This window comes from Corvus moneduloides, chromosome 5, assembly GCF_009650955.1.
Source record: "Corvus moneduloides isolate bCorMon1 chromosome 5, bCorMon1.pri, whole genome shotgun sequence".
Lineage (NCBI taxonomy): Eukaryota > Metazoa > Chordata > Aves > Passeriformes > Corvidae > Corvus > Corvus moneduloides.
The window spans coordinates 70470065-70493349 of NC_045480.1; the positions used below are offsets into that span (position 1 = coordinate 70470065).

General features: G+C 40.7%; 1 protein-coding gene across 4 annotated transcripts in view; it reads left to right on the plus strand.

Moving 5' to 3' along the window:
* The window catches only part of SEC24D (SEC24 homolog D, COPII coat complex component), a 44935-nt gene extending 23584 nt beyond the window's left edge, over positions 1-21351 (plus strand). For all 4 annotated transcript variants that reach the window (XM_032110372.1, XM_032110371.1, XM_032110373.1 and 1 more), the window contains 15 exons: positions 4688-4826; positions 6007-6122; positions 8477-8601; positions 11060-11251; positions 11871-11964; positions 13872-13988; positions 14287-14454; positions 14925-15021; positions 15645-15790; positions 16369-16507; positions 16938-17056; positions 17725-17904; positions 18039-18230; positions 18726-18815; positions 19656-21351. In XM_032110372.1, coding sequence (XP_031966263.1) covers positions 4688-4826; positions 6007-6122; positions 8477-8601; positions 11060-11251; positions 11871-11964; positions 13872-13988; positions 14287-14454; positions 14925-15021; positions 15645-15790; positions 16369-16507; positions 16938-17056; positions 17725-17904; positions 18039-18230; positions 18726-18815; positions 19656-19796 — 2055 coding nt within the window. In that variant the 3' untranslated portion in view covers positions 19797-21351. The remainder of the gene's footprint in view (positions 1-4687; positions 4827-6006; positions 6123-8476; positions 8602-11059; positions 11252-11870; positions 11965-13871; positions 13989-14286; positions 14455-14924; positions 15022-15644; positions 15791-16368; positions 16508-16937; positions 17057-17724; positions 17905-18038; positions 18231-18725; positions 18816-19655) is intronic.
* Positions 21352-23285: the final 1934 nt, after the last annotated feature.

The window sequence follows — 23285 nt, forward strand, 5'->3', positions numbered from 1 at the left end:
GGCGGTTGTGTCTGGCCCTTGTTCTTCCCTTGCGTTTGTGCCTCTGCAGCAGCTCCCACTCCTGCTGGGTTGAGGATAGACTGGGCTGAGGCAGGTCTGGTTGAGACCTGATTGATTTCAAGTGCTAACATTGTGGAAGCGTGTTGTGCAGCACCGTTTCTTGATTAGCCAATTTCACGCTCCTGCTTCTATCATCAGTTAATCCTGGCTGCTGGCTTTCCCTCGAGATGCAGCATGTCCCTGCATCCAAAGAGCAGTCAGCACTGCAAAGCTGAGAGGTGCTGCAGGGCACTGCCCTGTTAAATGCTTGGGGTCATGACCAGCAGAACTTGGGGTGCCTCTCTCAAGCATGGGTAGTGAACTTTTTTCCTTTTTTTTTCCCCCTCTCCTCCTGTCACCTGTATGATACAGGAGTTCTAAAGAAGTAAGCTAATGAACTTTGGTATTTCTTTACATCAACGTTTTACCATTATTACATGTATTTTCCCCCCATCCTCAAACTTTTAAGAATCCCTCTTCTCACGTTGAGTGGAGTGTAGTCTGTATCTATATTCTTCGTGCTGCCAGCTCTATTCAGTTAATTGCAATATTCCCCTTAAAAAGGGAGTGCTGAGTGAGGATTTCAGGAATAGGCTATGGTGTGATACGCAGAAACTGGTAACTCGTTTCTGTTTATTTTCCTAAACACTGGGTCATATCCCCTGTGCAGTGTCCACTTGAAATTCAGCTACCGTGCCATGCTGTGTTTCGCAGTGCTGTGTGTGCAGGGGAACGTGCAGCCTGGGCCTGGAGGGGCTTTGAGCATGGAGCTTTGAACATGCTTTTGGCATTTTTATGTGGTCTGTGAAAACCAGGATAGATCCAGGAGACCCTGTGTATCATGTGGATGATGCTTTAACCTTGCTGCAGTCTTGGAAGCAAACAAGGAAATCGATGGAAAAGACGTGTGGTATGGAAAATACTTGAACCTGCTGTGAACCTTGCAGAGGAGATAGTCCAAATTGGCCTGAGTCATCAGCTGAGGAGGCTGAGCATGTTCAACATCTGAAAACCAAGAATAGGCAAAATAACTGCTGCCTTCAGAGGGAATGGCTTCTGATAAAAGACAGTGGGAACATCACAAAGGGAAATGCTTTCTTGACGTTTTAATGTGAATCAGTAAAGCAACTCAAAAGCAAAGGATTATTTGTAGACTGGTTAATGTTTCTCAAAAGCAATCTATGATGATAGAATAAAAGAAAACAAACCCCTTCAACAGTGCTAGGAAACAGAGACACTTTGGTTCATGACCTAGTTTTTTTCCATAAACATCAGTGTTATACTTCAGAATTCTCTTTGATTATCCAGAGGAGTTTTTTGTCATCTTTTTGCTGTACTAATTAAATACAGCATTTTCTTGGGGCAGCGGTGCCACACTTGGACAAAGCCTTCTCCTTTGTTCATTAGAAAGTTATGTTGTATAGCATATCTTGAAATTCTCATAGGAATATTTTAGTGACTAGATTTGCATCAATGTCAGTAACAATTCTAGAAGCACTGCTGACACAGTGTAAGGGTGTGATAGAGACACTGTCTGATAAATGGCTCATTTTCTTCAGTATCTGTATGTGCCTCTCTTGTTCTCCAGAGGATCTCTCACGCAGGATTTTTCTCTTTAAGATGCTTTCCCAGAGATGTGCCATGATGATCTGGAGCTTTAGCACAGTCCTTACTTGTACACTTACAATTTGCAGCTGTGGTCCAGATCCTGCAATATGAGTATGGTGATAGTTTGCAGGCATCACCCTCAGGAGCGTGTCAGGACTTCATTTTTATAGCAAGCAATAGAAATTCAGCTTTCTCAGACTTTAAAGTGCAGGTTACAGTCCCTTTGGAAATTTTTATGGATGTGTTTTATCTTGGAGCTGTGCCACCAATGTCTGTCTGTTGCTTTGTGATATTTTTCTGACTCCTGAGAGATGGTCTTGCTGAAATATTTCCAAAACAAAACTCCTCTTATTGCAGCTACATTTGGGGTTAAGTTATGGTTTATCAGATCAACTTTCAGGGCTTACACTTCAGTAGGGCCTCAAGCTTCTAGAGAAATTAAAGTTTGTGCAGGTCCCTTGCAGGATTTTCCATTTCCTTTGCTTTAACCTAAAATTACAATGTTGTGCCTCTCAGCAAAACTGATTCTTTCTGAGAGAGGAGAGGAAGAAAATGCTGATACTTTTTAGGTGGAAAGGTAAAAGAAACAGGAGTATTGCATTTACTTAAAAAAAAAAAAAAAAACAAAAAACAAAAGAAAAGCCCCCAAAATTAAAAAATTGTTTTTTAATTTTATCCCATTCCTCTGCTCCTGTGAGAGTTTGCCACTGATTTCAATGGGAACATACAGATCTCTCTGCTTTTTTTTCTGGTGAACAGTGACATCTACAGAGAGTGGAGCTCAGCAAACAAGACTTTCCCATTCAGTACCACTTTTTTTTTTTTTTTTTTACTGGTCTGATTTTATGTATTGTTAATTTAAACTCAGGACTTTATGCATGCACAGTATTACTTACCTTTGTACATTCCCACAGAAATCTACTCTTTTTTTAAAAGTTATTTTACCCTGACAGAAATTACTTTGATGTTTGGAAGTGCAATAGCAGTTTACACACTGAGCTAGAAATTCCTTTCTCTTGATGTGGTGGTGGGATGTCTGGTTCTACAGTGCAGTGCGCTGAAAGATTGCAGCTTTTTGGAGATAAAGTTTCTTTCACAACTGTGTTGGTCACATCAAGAAGTGGATTTTTGATGCTTTTGGTCTGAGTTCTTATTCTGAAATTATACAGATAGCTTTTTCAGTACATGTGTTCATTATTGATGTAAAATATTTAAAGAAAACACTAAAATTTAAATTCCATTTATTTTCAGAAACATTCAAATTAATAAATCAGTAAGGGTACAAATAGGGCTTTTTAAAAAGAAAACTATTCTTTGTTAGACAAACTCCTTAATTCTGTCACATAGATTTTAGGTTGGCTTTTTTCATGGGTTTATTTTTTTTCCCTTTAATTTTTTTGTCTTCAAGAAGGTAATTTATTTCATATGTGTAAGAATGCAGATACTGCAGCTCTGAACTTCATGGCATTTATTTTTTTATTGTTCTTGTTTGTGCCTTTTATGTAAAACTATTAATTTTGGTACATCAAAATGTGAACATTTTGGGGGGAATTTTTCTTGGATATCATTAAATGTATCAAACCAAGGTTTAAAGTTACTGAATCAGTGTGTATAAATGCATGAGGAGTTGGTTTAATCTTGGGTTTTTCCCCTACCAGGTCAGATATTATGGTAGTATTAACTGCAAACCAGATCCAGGTCTCATTAAACTAATACAGTAGAATGATAATCAGAAAATTGCCAAGTAATGAACAAAACCCAGAACTTTTAAACCTTATTAAGCCATTGTGGCTGATGAGCAAGTTTCATAGCCAAGGCTTTCATGTCTGAAAAATGACCCTGGTATTTGCCAGCTGGCATTATTGGTTAATTTGGGTTAGACTCAATTTGCGTAGAGGAAAGAACACAAAGTAGAAGAGTATCTCTGTGGAGCAGGAGGGAGCTCTTAAAATCCGTGTAGTAAAAATCTACTTGTATGTAGAAAATCTTTGGCAAAATGCATCCTTATGCAGCAGTAAAAGATAAAGTGTATAATAAATTACATATACCCATTCCTTAAGAAAAGGCAGAATAATTATTTAAAAAAAAAAAGAAAATAAAAAAAGAATGTACTAGTGTGATGTGTTCGCATTGAAAGGCATTGTCAGCATTTTTTCCTCTTGTAGGGATCTGCTGTGTCCAAACTCTGGATATTTCTTATTCTTACCTCTTGAGATATTTAGCTGGGGATGAAGGGAGTGGAAAAAAAAAAAAAAGGCATTTCATCAATAATTGAGCAAACTTCCATTTCTGTAGTGGTTTCAAGTATGACTTTTCTAACTTTAAGAATAATCACAGGAATCTTTCATTTGCTGCAGTTTCTATGGAAAGAGGCGTCTGGAAAATGTCTTCTCTTAGCTGTGGGTTTTGGCAGGGGCTGTAAGCAAGTGTGGTCAGTGTAATTAAACTGACAAGTGCTTGAGGTACTGTACTTGTTTGCTGTGTGTACTTTCCTTCAGTAAATATTAGTATTTCTCCTAAATCTCCCCCTCTAGCTGGTGACTGTGACGTCATTTAAACTGGAGTGTAGCATGTAACAAGGCAGCATGGGAAGCAGCATTTAGGACAAAATATTAGAAGCTTTCTCAGCAAATACCCTTTTGCAATTGATGAGCAGTGGTAGATTTCTTCAGGAAAAGCTCAATCTAACAGAGAAGGCAAAAGACCTGACTCCAGCAGATTTCTCTTAGTGAGCTGCAAAAATTATCCTTTGCTGGAGAAAATCAACCTGGGGCCCTAAACTTCCAATGCTTGCAAAACATTGTAGGGTTTTGGTCTGAATCGTTACTGTTTTTCTGATAAACATCAGAATACGGCCTTGAACTTGTAAATTTAGCCCTGAGGGGATCTCTGGGGCTCAACAGTTTTTGTGTGAGTGCTGAACAATAAGTGATCTCTTAATCGGATGATCTCTAGCAAGAATTAAATCTGAATTAACTCTTTCTATCTCTCCTTGGTTTCATGTTTACATTGCTCTCTCTCTGTACCTCTTCCTCTACAGACGCCTCTTTATCTTGTAAACCATGGGGAGACTGGACCCATCCGGTGCAACCGCTGCAAAGCTTACATGTGTCCCTTCATGCAGTTCATTGAAGGTGGGAGGAGGTATCAGTGTGCATTTTGTAACTGTATAAATGATGGTAAGTAATGTTTTCTCTAATCTGGAATTCATGCAAATTCCATAAGACTAAAAAGAAACTGTATCCCTAAAATTATTTTCTTGACTTGATGAAAAAATAGTTTAGGGAGGTACAGTAATTTGGCTTATTTCACGAATGAAAAAAAAAATCACTTCCCAAGAATAGTAGAGGGAAACATTTGTTCAGTACAGTTTAAAAAAAAAGTATGAAAAATAATGCTGACTCATGAAGTGCAGTCTGGTGTGATCAAAACTTTATTTTAAAAATTTTATGACAACATAGGATACAGAACTGCTTGTGTTGTTAATTGAAAGCAATTTTTGTGCTGAAAGAAAACATTAATTTCTTCAAGAAATGCAAATACATACAGCAAGAAGCAAATATTTGGGCCCATGTTAGCTTCATCCTGTGCATGACTGTGGATGCAATGGTTAAATAAGCTATTAATCTTACTGTGACAAGTGTTGGTTTTCACAGAAGATGCCATGCCATATTTGTTCAAGTGTGCTGCATGTGACTCATAACTGTTCTTGTGCTCTTGGCGAAATCCCAAATCTTTGCCAGAACTAGCCTTTCTAGACATTTGTATCGAGCTGGATTTCCTCAGCTGGATCACAGGGGCATGGTGCTTTCCCTAATACAGTCATCTTTTCAACTCTGAAACGTGAACCTCGTCAGACTCGGTCCAACTGCTTTTCTGCCTGGAGCTCTAATGTTTGTGCAGGCATAGCAGATAATAAATTTCATAGTTTGTTAACAATTTAAACTCTCATAAAGGGAAATTTAAATGCACTGGGAACACTTAAAGAAAGACATTTAAGTTGCAGTAGCATTTTAAATCATGCTGGTATTACTATGGTGTCTTTTATCCAAGTCAGAAAGCACTTAAAAAAACCCCCTTTGATAAGGACTAAAAGTGGCGAAGAAACTAGGTTGATATTCCCCTCACTCACACACACATGCATGCACTTTGGCTGGCAAAAATGTGAAAAATAAGCATTCTGAATATGTATTCATTGAGGACCCATGAGACTAGCTCTGTGTAAATTGTTGGTGCAAACCCACTTGATTTCTTACTGCTTTGGAGTATATCACATCTGCTAAAAGAATCTTGACTCAGTGTTGTTCCCCTCTTTCCCCAATTATAAATGTTTTTTCCTGTTCTTGTGTTGGCTTGTAGTCCCTCCATTCTTCTTTCAACACCTGGACCACATGGGCCGGCGGATAGACCACTACGAAAGGCCAGAGCTGTCCCTGGGATCTTACGAATACGTGGCTACTTCAGATTATTGCCGAGTGAGTATTGTCAGTGTGCAAACCAGTGTACAGTGTTATGGCAAAACAGACAAGCTCCTTTAAATCCTTAGAGTAAGTGCACTTGTAAGATGGATATCAGCTTCAGAAACATTCTAGGAAATACGGGTAGGTGTGGAGAATACTATGTTTTATTCTTTTGTGCTGCGGAGTGTGAGACAAGCAAAGTAAGAATAACAAGCAGTGCAGCAAAATCGTGGATCACCAGTCTTTAAGTGAGGCATGTGTTTGGTCTTACCCAGCATGTTGTGCTGTTCAGGGGATATCTTTGAAATTCTGCTGCATTGTTGCATTTTAGATGTATGTCTTCTACTGATTTTGAAGACAGACACATGCCTAAATTGCCTTCCCAATACCCAAAACCTTAGCAAGGGAATTTGACCTTGTAATCCATTCCTGGCAAGAGTCTTCTTAGTGTTCCGACCAATAAGTTACAGTGGAATGGGTTCTCTCTCCTAATATCAACTCACTGAAGAACTCAATCCAGAGCCCACTCATGTTACTCTAAATATTTGTAGTTGGTTTTATTACAGAGCTCTATTTGATACTTCTGAAAACATAAATTACTTAATCTTTTAAAACTTCAGCTCATTTTACAAAACTACAAGTGTGACTTCATCTGACCACAGCATGGACATATTTTTCTGTTCTTGCTGGAATTAGGCAGAATTTTCTTCCTGTGAGTCGAGCCATGATAAGGTTAGAAAAGGCATCTGGGTCCTACACAATCTTGAAGTAGCTACCAGTAACTTCTTCAGACCATCAAATTACTGCTGATATGAAGGAAAGGAAAAGGTTCGGTTCTGCTTGCTTACTAGAGCACTACTCCAAAATCCAGTGAGATCTATGAGATAACCTATAAGATTTGATTGAAACCTGGGTTAAACCCCAAAACAGGAGAGACTTGTGGTGAGATGTTGCAGAAATACAGTGTGGGACGCTCAGTGTACATCCAGTGTAACTCCATCAAATTCTGAAGCCTCAACTTCTGCCATGTAACTAAATCAGGGAGTTTCCCTGAGAAGTCATCCAGTATGGTCTGCCTGCTTGCTACAAAGATGCATCCACATACTTACTGCAATGTTACAAAAAAGAACCTCTTAAAAAATAACACTCTGTGCTGGAAATGCTAAGTCATTAAATGTTACAGAAGTTAGCATTATTTTGTAATTCACTTCTCATTTGGCTCCAAGTTGCAGAGGTTCCCTTCTTTTATAAATTCAGTTCAAGACCAGAACTGAGAAGTCATTTCCTTATGTGCTTATCAAATGACAAGGATGAACAGCTACAAAAAATTTTAACAAATCCCAGCTGGTTTGCATTATTGCACTCCTGCTAAGCGGATGTGGTGAGAGCCACAAGTCCGCGTTTCTGCCATATATTTGTCAGAACTTAGGCAGAGATTCTTTCGAAATGCTGATCTGATACAATCGTTTAGAAGCAGTTTTTGGTGCAGTTTCTGAAATGAGAATCCAAGTAGAGTAAACAGAACAATTTTGAAAAATACTGCCTGGTTTTGGTTCCGTGGAATTAATCCTGATTTACATGAGTCAAATGAGTGAGATCAAGGGTATAATGTTTAGTTTTGTTTAAAGTTTGCCAGGGACTAAGGATAAGTCATGACTAAAGGGTTAGATGAATTTTTCTTAAATGGAATTTTTCTAGGGTTTAGTTTAACAAGTGTAATTTGTTTAAGAGGTCAGAACTCTATATGAAGGCAGTAGAACAGTATAATGAAAAAGCTGTCCTGAATTTGACACCAAATAATGACTACTACTCATTTAATGGGAATTAAGAAAACTCATTTTAGGGAGTATGATGTTTACTCTTGCTCCGTTCATTTCATGTTAACTTTCTAGGTACATCTCTTGGCATTACTTTTTTTTTAAACACACCTTCCTCTTACTTTTTCTTACTTACAGAAACTTGTGTCAGTACTGTATGCACAATTTGTATGCCACTTACACTGTGGGTGAGAGGAACTCCCAAAGGAAAGCAGGGATACAGAAAAAAGCCAAAAGGCAAATCTGTTTAAACACTTGAGTTCCAGCAGAAAAGTTTGTGCTTCAACTTATCGAATGAACTGTTACCCTTTAGATATTTTATTCTGTTAGGATGCTGTTTTCCAGGGATAATGTTTTATTCCAGGGCTGGACTTTAGCCAATGCATGTCAGCTTTCTGCAATAGTTACTATTTACGATACACAGCATTTTTCAAACAACTGAGCACTGTCTTTACATTGCCTTAAGGTACCACCTCTAAATTTTTTCCTCATAACAGGACACTGTCTAATTTTCCTGGTGAATGGTCTTTTTTTTTTTTTTTTTCTGTGTAGGACAAGAAGCCTCCAAATCCACCAGCTTTTATCTTCATGATTGATGTATCGTACAGAAACATAAAGAGTGGCCTAGTGAAACTCATATGTGATGAACTGAAGACTCTGCTAGATAAACTTCCAAGGTAGAGACATTAGTGTGCTTGGCTTAACTCAGTACACTGCACTTCTCATGCAGCTTTGCATGCTGAAAGGCAAAAACCAAGCTATGGAAAACGTCAAAGTTTCCAGTACAGGAATTTTTTGAGTGATAGTGACCAAATGTTAATTTTTAGCACTGCTGGCAATTCTTACATGTGGATGTCTGGGCTTACTGTATGAACAGAAAGAATCTGCCAAGCTACTGCATGTGGAGCTTGCATTCTTTTCCTTTCTTGCAGTGAACTCTAGTGGTGATATCAGCTCAGTCACAGCCCGTAGCTTTGACTTCACTTGCTGTGGTTGTGTTCACTGCAGTCCTGCTTTTCTCAATGATTTAAACAGGGAAGTACCCCAAACAGAATACTCGGGAGTAGCCCGTCTCTCTAAAAGCATAGTGTTGGTGGCTTGTATCTTTAGCTCTTACTGTTTATTAGCAAAACTTTTAAAGCTTCTTGCTGCACTGTGAGACTTCTCTGTCCTGGTTTGTATCTGAGAGGAGAGCAAATCTTGTAGGCAACAACCACTTTATGAAATAGAGCACATGTGCTTTGTGAGCGTGAAATACACAGCAGTAGTATTGCTACTGGTCAATATTATTGATAGTGTATTTAGTGCATTATTGATAGTGTATTTTAGTGTAGTTTAGTATAGTTTTTTGTGTATTTAGTGTAGTTTTCAATAGAATTTAAATAACGCAGACATGTAGTGAAATGAGAGCAGTGGAAGACTGAAAAATGAAGTAGACAAGATGTTTCTTGTCTACATATAAAGGTACATAAAAAAAAGAACATCCAAAAAGAAAATGCATTCTAAGTAACAATGCTTGCACAGGGAGAACAGATTTAAGAAATGGAGAGAGCAGTGTGAGGAAGGGTGGGAGATGACATCCTTGGGACAATCTGGGATATGTTAAAAATCCTTTTTCTTATGGTCTTCTGGGATCCCTGTACTGAAAAGAAATTCCAATCCAGGGTGAGGCTTTAGCTTATCAGATGCCCATGTAAGGCCGTCTTTCAAGTAGTTTTTCCCTGAAGATTACACTGGAGACACAAGTGTTTGATATTATGCTGAACATCTCTCAGAGCTTTCCATGAGAATTGGTCATGACTCTGAAGAAAATAAGAGGCATGAGTGGGAGTAACAAAAAGCATTTGGCAGTTTGGAAACTTGACTAGGGCAAGTAGAGGAGGAATGAAAGCAAGTATATCCAAAAGAGACGTATTCATCCTTCTCACCAGCACTCTGCTGAGATCTGCTGTGAAATAATTTGGCCCAGGGTTTTCATGTCCAGTGAAAAAAAGCAATAAAAGAAATAGAGAAAGCCAGGCCCTTCAGTTTCCTCAGGCCCTTCAGTTCCTCAGAACAATACTAATTTAAAAGAAGACAAGCATAAGGCATTCCACCAAAATTTGTGGTGAAAGTTTTACTATGTTGCTTAGACACAGAGGTCACTATATGTTCATTTTCTGTTGCTGGACAAAGACACCTGCAGAAATATTCTGCTGTTCCCACATGAGGGAAAATCTCTCTGCAGGGAATTCACCTTGAGCTTCTGTCTGTGAGAGGAAGGACTTGGGGTAGCAAAAAAATCTGTGGCACAAAAAGTCCTTGCTCACTGAAATTTTTGAGCAGATGTTTTCAAGCCTGTGTTCCAAACCAAAACCCCACCCCTGACTGTATTTTGAGAAAGACTGAGAAATGTGTTTATAGAAATTGTGCTTATGAGCTCAGAAAATCAGATAATGAGTTGTGCAGTTATGATTTTTAGGTACATAATTAAAAAACCAAAACAACCAAAGACCATTTGAATGTGTTTCTGTGCATATGAGTCAGGTTCTCCTTGTGAGACTTCAAAAAGAACTAAACAGTGAGCTCCAGAGGCAATTGACTGTTTAAAGCTAACCTTTAAAACAATGATAGAACTTGGTTGAAGTGGGACAGTGCAGACTGACACTGGTAAGAGCAATATCTGGAATAAAGGTCCTAAACACCTGAGGTGTAACACCTTTGGGACTGGGGTGATGCAGATGCTTCTTTTTGAAGTAGGAAAGTGCTGTATGTATAGAAATTCAATAGGCCTTGGTCCTCATCAAGCTCCATAACTAATTGTCCTGTTCTCTCTTTCCCATGTTAGGATGTCAGCATGGTTTAGTCTTTATCTTTGGGATTTTTGACTGTTTGAATGGGATGCACCATTCATAGGGTTGATGTAACTTTATAACTTTTGAAAAAAAATAAACAATAGAGCAGTTGATTTTATTGGGGTGTTTGAATTTGACCTAAGGCAAAGATTGAGGCCATTACATCTGCTTGGTTGTTGTTTGCTTTGTGGTTCCCAGTACAGATAATAATCACAGAGCAGCCTTGCATGTCAAAGGAATGCTTTTATTGCAAGGTCAGGATTTCAGAATTATAACCAGTTGAGTTTTGTTTTTCTTACAGAGAAGAGCAAGAAGAATCCTCAGCAATTCGAGTTGGTTTTGTCACTTACAACAAGGTCCTTCACTTCTTCAATGTAAAAAGCAGCTTAGCTCAGCCTCAGATGATGGTGGTCACAGATGTGGCAGAAGTTTTTGTTCCTTTGCTGGATGGTTTCCTTGTTGACTTTGAGGAATCTCGATCAGTTGTTACCAAGTAAAGTACAATTATACTTCATGAGAATAAGATGTGAATGCTTATGATGTGTATTATGCCTTCTAGTCAGTTGGGTTTTGGGCCATACAGGTATCCATTGAAGTACTTCAGAAGCCAGCAGGTGCTTCAAGCTCTGTGTTTTCACCTATGAGGCAAAAAAAAAGCAATAGTCACAGCCTCCCAGTGATGAACTGGAAAGTTTATGTGGGCCAGGTGTAAACCATCTTCAGCTATGCTGCCTCAGAACTGGGAGGGAGTGTGGCTCTGAGCCATATTGTGTTTTCCCTCTTGCAGTGCACATGATGTGCACATGATCTTAGGACTCTGAAGTCCTTACAGCACACCAGAACTACTTAATGGTTAGCTATTTTTTATTTATTGCATGTTCCTTTAGGTTACAAGCTTTGAAATAATGCATCTCATAGAATTAAAAAACATGTATTTTCTTTTATTCTGTCTGGGGTCCTAAGAAATTGAGGAAGGAACATATATATTATCTTTTGCACTATAAATTTTTATGAAAAACATCATTCTGTGTGAAGACTTGGTATGTTACAAGGTATGTTTGGGGATTACCATACACTGACCAGTTGAGACACTGATCCTTTTTCTTTCGTAGCTTGTTGGACCAGATTCCAGAGTTGTTTGCAGACACTAATGAGAGTGAGACCATCTTCGCTCCTGTTATCCAGGCTGGCATGGAGGCACTAAAGGTTAGAACATTGCTCTCTGTCAGAGAAGCAGCTTGAAATTGGGTTTGCTAAAAGCCAGTCCCATCACAATGGGAAATTAGGGGATAAAACGTCATTGATTGTTTCCAGCGCTAACGTTCCGTTATTCTAACAGTACCTCCGAACTGCTGTAGTCAAAATAAGAACTGACAAGCATAACGTCTGTTCCCAGATGTTCCTGTTGAGGGAAACCAGTCCCTAGAGTCTGTTCCATGTAAGAGGGATGTTCAGGAGAAGATGAGGAGCAGGAGTCCGTTTCTTGTTCAGCATTTAAGAGAAACAAAGATGTGTTTAGTTACAACGGAACAAATCAATACTCTTGTGTTTGCACAGATAGCCAGCCCTCACAAGTGTGAGCAAAGGGCAGGAAAGTCAGTATAATAACAATAGTAATAATAATAATATCAGACTTTGCTCTGGTTATTCTCTTGCTTCTGCAAAACTTCTTGTGCAAAACCGGATATTTATGACTATCTGTCTGTGACCGAATCAGGCCGTGGCTGGAGGGTTTCCGTTCAGCCGACAGTTCTCCCAGCTTGGATATAGCTGGCAGGGAATCCACAGGCCAAGGTGCTGCCTAGTTGCTGTCTGTATGTCCGGGATATCCCCTGAGGTGCTGACATTCTCATGGAGCATTGTCAGTCAAATGCACCCCACCCTGGTTCACCACAAGATCTGTAGGGGCAGAATACAGCCAGCGGTGCTTTAAAATGGTTAATTTATCTGTGAGCTTTGTATGAGTAAAGCATGAACTTTTAGTACATGAATTTGTCGAAACAAAAATTAACATTTCTCAAATCTGTTTCTTATACATTGCTTTAATACCTGCTTTCTTCTTATTTATTCATACTGCCAGCAAGTATGTGTGCAAAGCACATCTGAATGCTTTTTCCTAATACTTGGCTTCAACAGAACGGATTTAAGGGGCATAATTGTAAATTTCCTTTGATGATGGCTATAAAAGAAAGCAGCTCTTAATTAAGCTTTTTATTTGGCTCAGTATTTTTAAGTTAAAATTTGTAAGGATTTTCACTGTGAATTATTCATCTGCATATGCCTTTGCTCAAGAAAACAGTTCTTGTCTAAAAAGAATAAATAGATTGTGTTGATAATATGTATATTTTAGAAGTTTTGTCAATCCAGTAGCAGTAATTCCTGATGCCTGTCAGGATAAACAGGTATTTGGGAAATCTTTCATCCTTTAGCAGAAGGCTTCTTAAAAGGAACTGAAGAAATTGACATTCGTGATGAAAAGTAACTGTTCTTGAAATATTAGGGGTGAAACTTCAGCTCTTTGAAAAGTCAGTGCTGTCTTCAGTTGTGTTCCTGCCATAGCAGAGGGATTTCTGGTTTCCCAGAATGCCACAGCTTATTTTGAAAGGTGGAATGTCCTGTGAACATGACGATTTCTGATTTGTGTCTGCCGTCTTGGCAGTGTAGATTTCAATGTGCAATCTGCCACAGGGATGGAATTGTCACCCATTTATAAAACTGTATGGAACACCAGTGTGCCTGAACTGAGTTTTTCTGTAAAACTGCATTTCCTTTTAATTTGATCCAATTTGAGTATTTGTATTTTGATGCCTGTTGCAAAGTGCTTGTATCCAATTGGAAAGTCTCCAAGAGAGGCACTCCTCCTTTTCCTCAGGAGGACACGGTGTCAGAATGCCTGGGCCGGCAAAGCTGTGTGTTGGACTGCTACTTACTGAGAGAAAAGCCCCTGTTTGTTTGGGGGCTTATTCCCTCAGGCTCTGAGTCTGGGAATGAATTCTTTACCTCCGAGGAGCTTGCAGAAAGCCTCCACTGTTCTCTGAGAGCCCCGCAGTGTGTGAGTACGGGCTTGTTAACCTTGCAGTAATAAAGGTGCCAATGTGGTGTCTTTGGAACAGGCTGCAGAACGTGCTGGGAGGTTGTTCATCTTCCACTCTTCACTGCCAACTGCGGAAGCACCGGGCAAGCTGAAAAACAGAGATGACAAAAAGCTGCTCAATACAGATAAAGAGAAGGTATTTTCTGCTCTGAGCTAAGAGGGGACTGCTATTACCCTGCATTTCTCTAATAGGGCACTGACCTGTTTTCATTTACTTTCACACAGATGTGTTTGGTTATACAATGCCTCTCTAGTGGTGGGTTCTCCAAGAACATACTGAGGTGTTCCCTGCATCCATGGACAGGGGAAGCATGTTTTTGATGGTAGCCATGCCTCACTTCAAACTTCCACTTCATCCTTTTGTCTTCATCTGGTCCTTTTTGTTGTGACTAGTATCTAATGTGATGGCACTTGTATTTTTTATTCCTGTGCAGACCCTCTTCCAGCCCCAGGGAAATTATGAGGCCTTAGCTAAGAATTGTGTGGCTAACGGCTGCTGTGTGAATTTGTTCCTCTTCCCAAATCAGTACGTGGATGTAGCCTCCATGGGCCTTGTCACAATGTACACTGGTGGAACACTGTACAAGTACAACAATTTCCAGGTAAGTGGTGTAGATTTCTTGCCTTTGAGATAGTGACAGCTGGGGGGTTGTTGCTGTTCTTCATCTCCTTTCATTCAGTGTGTGCTCGGACATTTAACTGAAAAGCAGAGTGAGTCTGGAAAACCTTGTTATCAATTCCAGGGGATAAAATTCAAACTTAGAAATGGCAGGTCAGGCTCAAGTTTGTATCTTGAAGTAGTAATAAGCTGGTTGGCATCCTAAAATTTTGCTGAAAAGTGCAGGAATGTCCAGTTAATGTCCAGGCCTAGTGATGAGTGGTGGACACTTGCATATGCCTGATTCTGATACCAACAGTCCACATTTGAAATCCTTTTTAAAGGACTCGGAGAGCTGTTAAATGTGAGCAGTTTTGCTGGGGGGAGTTGGGGATCATGGGAGGGGATGTTGGGTCACTGCTGTGCTGCTGCCCTTGGGTGTTGAACCTCTGAACTTCTGCTTTGTGTTCACAGCTTGATGCTGACAGCCCCCAGTTCTTAAGTGACCTCAGGAAGGACGTCCAAAAAAAGATGGGATTTGATGCAACAATGAGGGTTCGGACAAGTACAGGTAATAGGACCCATGGGAATGAATTTTAGATAATATAGTGCTGTGCAAATCACTTGCAAGATCAGGCTGGTTTAATTCCATTACATACCTCTTGAAAACTAATTGAATAGACTGATAAAATGCACGGCTGTGTGTATATATGTTGTTACTTATATACATATGTATATATACACACACGTACTTCCTGTATATGTCTTCTTAACAACCAATTTTCAAGTCTGGGGAGGGCTTTTGCTCACTCTGCACACAGCATGGACTGCAAGGAAGTTGTATAAAAAGCTGTTGCTGCTGGACACTGACCTGTGCCTTCATTTTCATACTCAAACGACATTCCTGTGTCTATCCAGCTTCTTTTATTCTTTCCTTCATTCTTAGCTCAATTGCAAGTGTTACAGAAAGAGACACACCCAAAGAGGCCAAGCCAGCAGTGCAGAAGCTCTGGGTGTCTGAGTCACAGCTTTTCCCTTTCTCCAGGTCTTACAAATGCTGTTAGTAAGGACAGTTCGTGGGACTCATGGGGCTGTAAAGTAAAGCCCTGAGAGAAAAGGGCTCCTGCCTCAGTAAGTTATGTCAATTTAATTTGCCATTTTTAAATGAAGTGCTCTGTTTTAATCTGGCTGCAGGCTTCAGGGCTACAGACTTCTTTGGGGCAATTTACATGAACAACACCACGGATGTGGAGATGGCAGCGGTTGACTGTGACAAAGCAGTGACAGTGGAGTTCAAACACGATGATAAACTGAATGAAGACACTGGGGCCTTAATTCAGGTAAAAACCCCTAATTCATGTAATACCATAAAATGGTGAGCAAGACCTTCTGCAGCCAGAGCAGAGAAGAAGTGATGGTGTAGGAGTGATGGGAACAAGGCACAACTTACACAGACTCTTGTGTCATAACACCACTAGTCAAAAGTGTGTTCCCCTACCTCTGTGTTGCATGTTCTATTCAGCGGTACTCAAATGCTTTCTAAACATTCACTGACACTTCATCAGCTGTTCATTTTTTTTCACTTCACTGTAAATAAATTTATTTGGAGTAAGAAATCCATTGCTACTTATATGGCAGTTGTGATTGCTGTGGCATTCCTTGTAATCTCTCTATTCAAGAGCAGTTCTCTGTTGCTGAACCTCTCCCAACTCCACAGACTGTAGGACTTTTTATAATGTTAGTATGAATAATTTACTTTGCAACGTCTTGATAGACGTCCCTAAGAACCAGAGACACATATGCTGGTGCCATAGCTGCCAGCAGCGCTGCCAGGCTGCACTGGCTGCAGAAGGCATCATCTGCCTTTTGTGCACAGAGGGCGTGGCTCCAGTGGTGACAGTTTGTGCCTCTGTTGCAGTGTGCTGTTCTGTACACATCGATGAGCGGGCAGAGGCGAATCCGCATACACAACATAGGTTTGAATTGCAGCTCCCAGTTAGCTGATGTCTACAGGACTTGTGAGACTGATGCACTTATCAACTTCTTTGCCAAGTCAGGTACAGTTGCAACAGACCAGTTTTGTTCCCTTTTTCACTTTGGCGTGGATGAAGGGGAAGGAAAGGGGGCTGAAGTGATTACCTAGTGGGAAATAATTTTTTATAACTTGCTGCTCCACACCTGAGCAATTCCTGAAGTATTATGAAATTGAAAAGACAATATTTGAAAAGACAAATAATTACCTATTTTAGACAAACTGTCATAAAAGTAATACTTGTGTGTAGGTAATGCACAGAACTGGGCAGGCACAGTAAGTGGCAATGGATATCCTACCGCGGTGCTGGGGGCTTGGTGGGGTTTTTGGCTGTCTGTAGAAGAGACTAAAAAGCAGCCCCAGTCCTCAGGTCTGTAAAATCAGAAACGAGCAGCAGACAAAGATACTTTGAGGGAGTGTCCTTTTTAATACACACTTTTATTCTGTGTTTGTAGCTTTTAAAGCCATTCTGAGCCAGCCCCTGAAGGCAGTCAGGGACATCCTGATGAACCAGACCGCTCACATGCTGGCCTGCTACAAGAAGAACTGTGCCAGCCCAGCAGCTGTCAGCCAGGTAAAACCCACACCCAGTCCTACCCACCCAGGCTTTGCCACATGTGGACAACCACCCTGCAACATCAGCAGAGCCAGGAAGGAAAATTTCAGGACAGACGTGTCCTTTTCTTTCAAGTACAGTTAATGACAGGTGGGAATTCAGTGGTGGCACTTAGAGCACAGCACGAAGAAACTGTTGTTCTGGAACAAAGGCAACGCCACTGATGAAACTGACGCCTATATTCACACAAAGGGGCTCAGCCAGCCTTTTTCCTGCTGGAATTACGCACTAACTCACAAAGCTTTCATTTTTAATTGTTACGTTGTTAAAGATGGTTGTAGTATTCTACTTTTTGACAAAGCAGAGTGACTGATTTGTTTCCATTTGATTTATTCAGTCACATCTTAGTGATTCAACTCAAAAGACAGACTCAGGCTTTTCCATCCCAGCAGTGCTGCCAGTAACCACAAACCTGGGCAGTGAATTGTTCATTGTTGGTGAGGCCCAAATATATCAAACAAAACCAGAGCCACTTACTGTGGACCACTGTTCCTCTCCTTAATTCTTCAGAGAGTGCCTCAAAAATTAACAGGGTAACAGGGAGATGGCAGCAGCCAAAACAGCAGCTACAGCTTATAGAGCAAATAATTTCTGTTGGATTCTTATTAAATGTGTTGTTTTCTCAGCTGATCCTGCCAGACACAATGAAGGTGCTGCCTGTGTACATGAACTGCCTGTTGAAGAGCTGTGTGCTGGTCGGCAGGCCCGAAATCCCAACCGATGAGAGAGCTTTCCACCGCCAGCTGGTCATGGCCATGGGGGTGGCCGACACACAGCTCTTCTTCTACCCCCTGCTGCTGCCACTTGTGAGTCAGTGGTGGATTTTTTCACTTGAACTTCTAACCCCTCTTACCTGGAAAGGACCCACTAAGATGTAGCAAGCTGTTCAATAGTTACTTTTCAAGTCAGTTCTACAGCTCTTGTGTCTTTTGCCCCGCAGCACAGCCTGGATCTGAAGAGTGATGCTGTCCCAGCTGCCGTCCGCTGCTCTGAGGAGCGTCTGTCTGAGGGAGGGGCCTTCCTGCTGGCCAACGGGCTGAGCATGTTCTTGTGGCTGGGAGCCAGCGTGTCCCCAGAGCTCATCCAAGGGCTTTTCAACGTGCCGTCCTTCGCACACATCAGCACCGAGGCCGTGAGTAGATGCGGACTTAACAGTTGAGGATTTAGCAAGACCAGATGCTAATCAGAGAAACAAGTGAGGTCTTTTTTCATCCTTCAGCCTTAAAAGCATGAACGGGTGACCAGCAGAATGTGTTTGGACACCAGAAGTGCTTTAAGTTACATGAAACTTAACACTTTGACACTCTGAGCACTAAGAGGACAGAAGCTTTCACAACTTTTTTAATGTTCTTAAACTTTGACTGTTGCAGATATTAAAGTCCTTTGAACTGTGTATTGATAAAATTATAACAAACACTTTGCAATTGTTAAGTTTCTCCTGATGATGCATTTTCATATAGTGATTATTTTAAACTGAAAAATGAGTCCTCAAATGAGACCTTTTAGTGAAGGAGGTGAGGTTTATTGGTTTAATATGAAATCCACAGTACCTTATAACATAACTGTCAGCAGCTAGTCTTGGTTAGAGATGTGATTGCACTATAACAACCTGCTTTCCTTCTCACAGACATCCCTGCCTGACCTGAACAATCCATTTTCTAAGAAACTGAAGCATATCCTGGAGCAAATCCAGAGCCAGAAGCCCCACACTATGAAGGTAACTGCTTTCTGCCTCAACTCATTCCTTGTACTTGTTCAAAGGAACACTCCAGGCTTTGCCAAAACTTACCAGTGGCTGTAAAAGGTTTTTTAGGTATCAAGAGTGTGGATGCTAAAAGGCAGGAGCAGAGAAATTTTCCAGCTCTGTAGCATTTGTGAAGTCTTTCCTTTGTCATGCTTCAGCTGAGAAACAGAGAAATCCAGCTTCTCACAGCTTCTCTGTGAAAGTTTTCGTTCTCACGCAGACTGCATGGACAACAGTTTGAGAGAATGTAAACTATTTCTGCACCTGCCAGTTGTTGTGAGAACAGTGGAATTGTTTTCAGTCTTGTGAGAATAATATTTGGAAATGGGTGTCTTACTGCTCAGCCTATCACCTTCAGAGGTGGTGAGTGAATAAGCCAATCATGTAATTTCTTCATTGCAAACCACACTATCAAAGACGAGTTATTCATTAAATGGGGTCTTAGCTCTTGCTTTGGCCATATCATCTGACCTACCTGTGTTGTGATTTTGCCGTTCTCTGGGGATAACAGCTACACAGGAGTCTTCCTGCGCATGGGTGCGTTCCAGTATGATTTGTAGGCACAGACATCTCAAATGTGCTTAATTCCCAATCAAAACGGATTTTGAAAGGTAGTCAGGTTTAAAAGGTAACCATTTTATTCTGCAGTCCTCAATTCACATTAGTCTCTCCAGCTTCTGCACTGTGGAGATTTATTCGTTTTGGGGGTTTTCCCCACCTCAAGAGCATCCACTAAGAGATGTAGGAAAACCGTGCTGCCATCTAGTCTGACTGTATCCTAAAACTATCTGTCTGTACCTGTTGTCTTTGCAGCTGATGGTAGTGAAGCAACGGGAGCAGCCAGAGATGCTTTTCCGCCAGTTCCTAGTAGAAGACAAGGGTATTTATGGAGGAGCCTCATACGTGGATTTCCTCGTGTGCATTCACAAAGAGATCAGCCAGCTGCTCAGTTAAGGCAACTCAAGTAAAATGTTCAGTTCCTTTTTGCCTACGCAGGAGGGACAGTTTTTGGTGCCTGAAGGCTGGCCCACAGCTCCACTGGACCCAGGCCTTCTGCTGTGCTTTACTGGCCCTTTTCTGTGCTCTTTTTGTACGGTTTCATTTGATCCCATCTTTCCCTGAGTATTTTGCTTACTTCTTAAGCTGTAGAATAGGAAGTTCTGCACTCAGGTATTAGTCTTCTGGGAGTCCTGACTCTTATCTCTACATGAATTGCTAGATTTCAGACTGCCAATGCTTAAGAGCATATATGGTATACATTTCTTAAAAGACAATTTAGAAAACTCTCAATTATTCCTTTTGCTAGTCATAAGTTGTAGCAGAGCTGGGAAAGATGATCAGAATCTGTACAGAGGAGGAAAAAAGACAAAACACTTCTTTTTCTAAGTGAGGACATAAAGTTGAATCAGATTGGCAGTAAACATGTAGTTCAGTTTGAAGGATTTCAAAGTCCTTCCTGTGAAGCAAATCTCTGTAGAGCAAATCCTTTTTTTCCTGGAAGGGACAAGTGTTAACTTTCTATGGAAGCAGAGCTCTAGGGACCCTTCCACAGCCAGGGTTATCCAGGAGACAGAAATGCCTCAGTTTTATAACTGGACTTGAGTAAGTGTGAAAACAGCAGGGATCACAGGAAGAACAGTAATCAAACAATCCTTTTGCCACCTTTGGCAGATAATGCCACACTATTATGGTACAACTCTCTCCTCGTGGGGGCAGCAACTAGTTTAGCATACTATTTAATTACATTTTCAAAATGGCACAGGTTAGGCTTTATTTAGTACATTTGCTAACTGGAATATTCGCAACACAACTCAGAAAAATCTGTCCCTCAAAATTTCAGTGGCAGATCAACTGTGAGACAGTTGACCCATTAACCAAAGGTTATTTGTGGTGCTATAAAGCCTCTTGCTTAATAGCAGTTCTATTACATTGACCTCCTCTCCCATGACTGATGTAATCAATGGTAACTGCTTTTAAAAACAAGCCTTTGTTAATACCAATATTGAAGGTAGAATTTAGAAAGCCAGAGCCTTTGGAACAGCTGTTTACCTCAGATACTTCATCAGTCTCTCTGTCTCTTTACGACCAATGCCTCTGAACGTGAGGTTTGAACTTTGCCAAACTTGAAAAGCTATTATTAAAAAAAATAGTGCTTCAAAGAAAGCAAAAAACACTCAAAAGTAAGGTTAAGCCTCAGTAAAGGAAAAAAGTGCCTTTAAACATTTTAGTGTTGCTACTTAGTATTAATTATTTAATATCCACAATAAGCAGTCAAAATGCATAATTTTTTGGTTCGACAGCTTATCTATACAGTCCTTTTCTTGTCATTGTCCAAGAGCTCTTGAAATAAGTGGCTGTATTATAAAAAGGTCCTCGGCCTGAACTCAGCTGCCAAGACAAGCACTTTTGAGCTGTAGACATTACCCTGTAAAAAGTATTTGTTGCCATTTCATTTGTAAAATGACACCAGCAACATTTGTGTAAAGAAATAAGCAATTATTAAATATAATCTGTGTGTGTGTTTATTCTTTCATACATCCCAAGTTCTCCAAGGTTTTATGGCCATGCATCCAGCAGTGAGTACACTCTAGGTCACCTTCTCGTACTGTGACTCTGAAGACAGGCAGCTTACATGGCCTCAGCATTTTCAGTGTGTTTCTGCTGTTGTCATCACCCATGGCTATGGTGAGAAGATACGATCCAAGTGGAGCAAAGTGTCCCAAAGAGAGGCAGTTCAGAACCAAGCTCAGGTAAGCCAAAGCTGTTTGTGGCAGAGCTACTACAGCAGAACTCTGGCCTGCCATGGGCAGTTGGTTACCTACAGTAAAGCATCACAGTGGAGAAAACAGCACATGTTGACAGCAGTCATGACAGTGACTGGTATCACACAGACATACTACACATGCAGTGCTTGGCTTCACCATAAACTGCAGGACTGTAGTATTTAACTGAGATTTACAGCAATTAGGCCTTTTTTTCTCCTTTTTCATTGCTGCAGTAATTATGTTCAAAATTACTTTTTATTTCACAGAACTTGCCCACTGCTTTCTTTTAAGCCCATGAGAATGACCCTGTTATGAAAAGGATTAGTGCAGCTCTCTTCCACATTAAGTTGACATTCAGCCCATTACACGATTGCCATTTCTGTTAAAGCAATAAAGTTGCCACCAACTTAAGCAATTCTGAAGGAGGAAACACCTTTTCTACTATATACAGAAACAGTGGGTTCATTTATCTGTCACTTTCATATTACTCAAGGTATCTTTATAAAGCCGCAAGGCTTAGAGATGTTTTCAATGCAATGGGCTTGAAATGTTCATGTATCCTTTTTTAGAGTGCACTCTGGATATTAAAATGTATAGCAGGGCATAGAAAACGAGCTGAATATTCTAAAATTAATTCCGTGACTTAATGCCAGTTAAATTCCATGATCATCTCAAAACTGCTCATTAGTTTGGAGCCTGAATTCCACTCCCCTGAACAAAGCATTCAGCACCTATGAACACACACAACGTGCTGATGCTGGGGAAGAACCTCAACCCCTGGAGAGCATTGACTGCCAACCTGCACAGCACAGGCAGCATTCCAGCCGGCTTCCTGTAACCAACACTGTCAGAGAGTGGAGGACACAATTCTCCAGCTGGTGGCTGATTTACAATGATCTACAGGTGACTGGGGTCTTAAATTCCCTCTGAAGCCAAATGCTGAGACATTCTGAGTACCTAGGCAGTGCAGGTGTTGAATCCTTCACTGAATTCACAGGGTGCAAGATAGTCCCAAGTACTCTAAGCCTCCTCCAGAATGGAAAGACACGACAAGATCTAGACAGGCACCCCAAATGAGACTGGAGGCATTGTGCGTTTAATAAAAGTGGGAAGGAAGAAACTCATCAGGCTCTTCATCTTCCAGGAGAGCATGCTCAAATGAAATCTTCATTTACTTGTGGTAAGTGAACACTCATCAGCTCAGTGATTCGGAGCCTTATCCTCCTGCTCCTGTGCAAGTGTTGTAAGTGAGAATTCACCTGACAACCAGTAATGCAATTAAAAGCTTTTCATCTCTAGTTACCATTTCTATCTGGTTCAAATCCCAGTGACTAAGAAAATGACCTGCTGTTTTTACTGTATAAGGGAGTGCGTGGTCAGTTGCTTGTTAACGACATGGACGTCACACTTTGCTGGCAAAAGTTGCCCATCCGACAGCTCGAACCGAACTTAAACTCTTTTCATGGGCATAAAAAGAGCTGGTTCTGCTGTTTGAGGGCCTGGGTGGCTCTGAGGCCTGATGAGCTTTGCTGAGGGCAGTAGGTGGAGAGGTGGACCTGTGACACTGCTCATATTCTTACATTTTCCACCTAAAGCTTGGTAGTCTCAATGGAAGAATTTTCCAACCAAGCATCATATTTCAGTGCTGGCTGCTGAAAGCTTGGATTCTGAGGTGGTG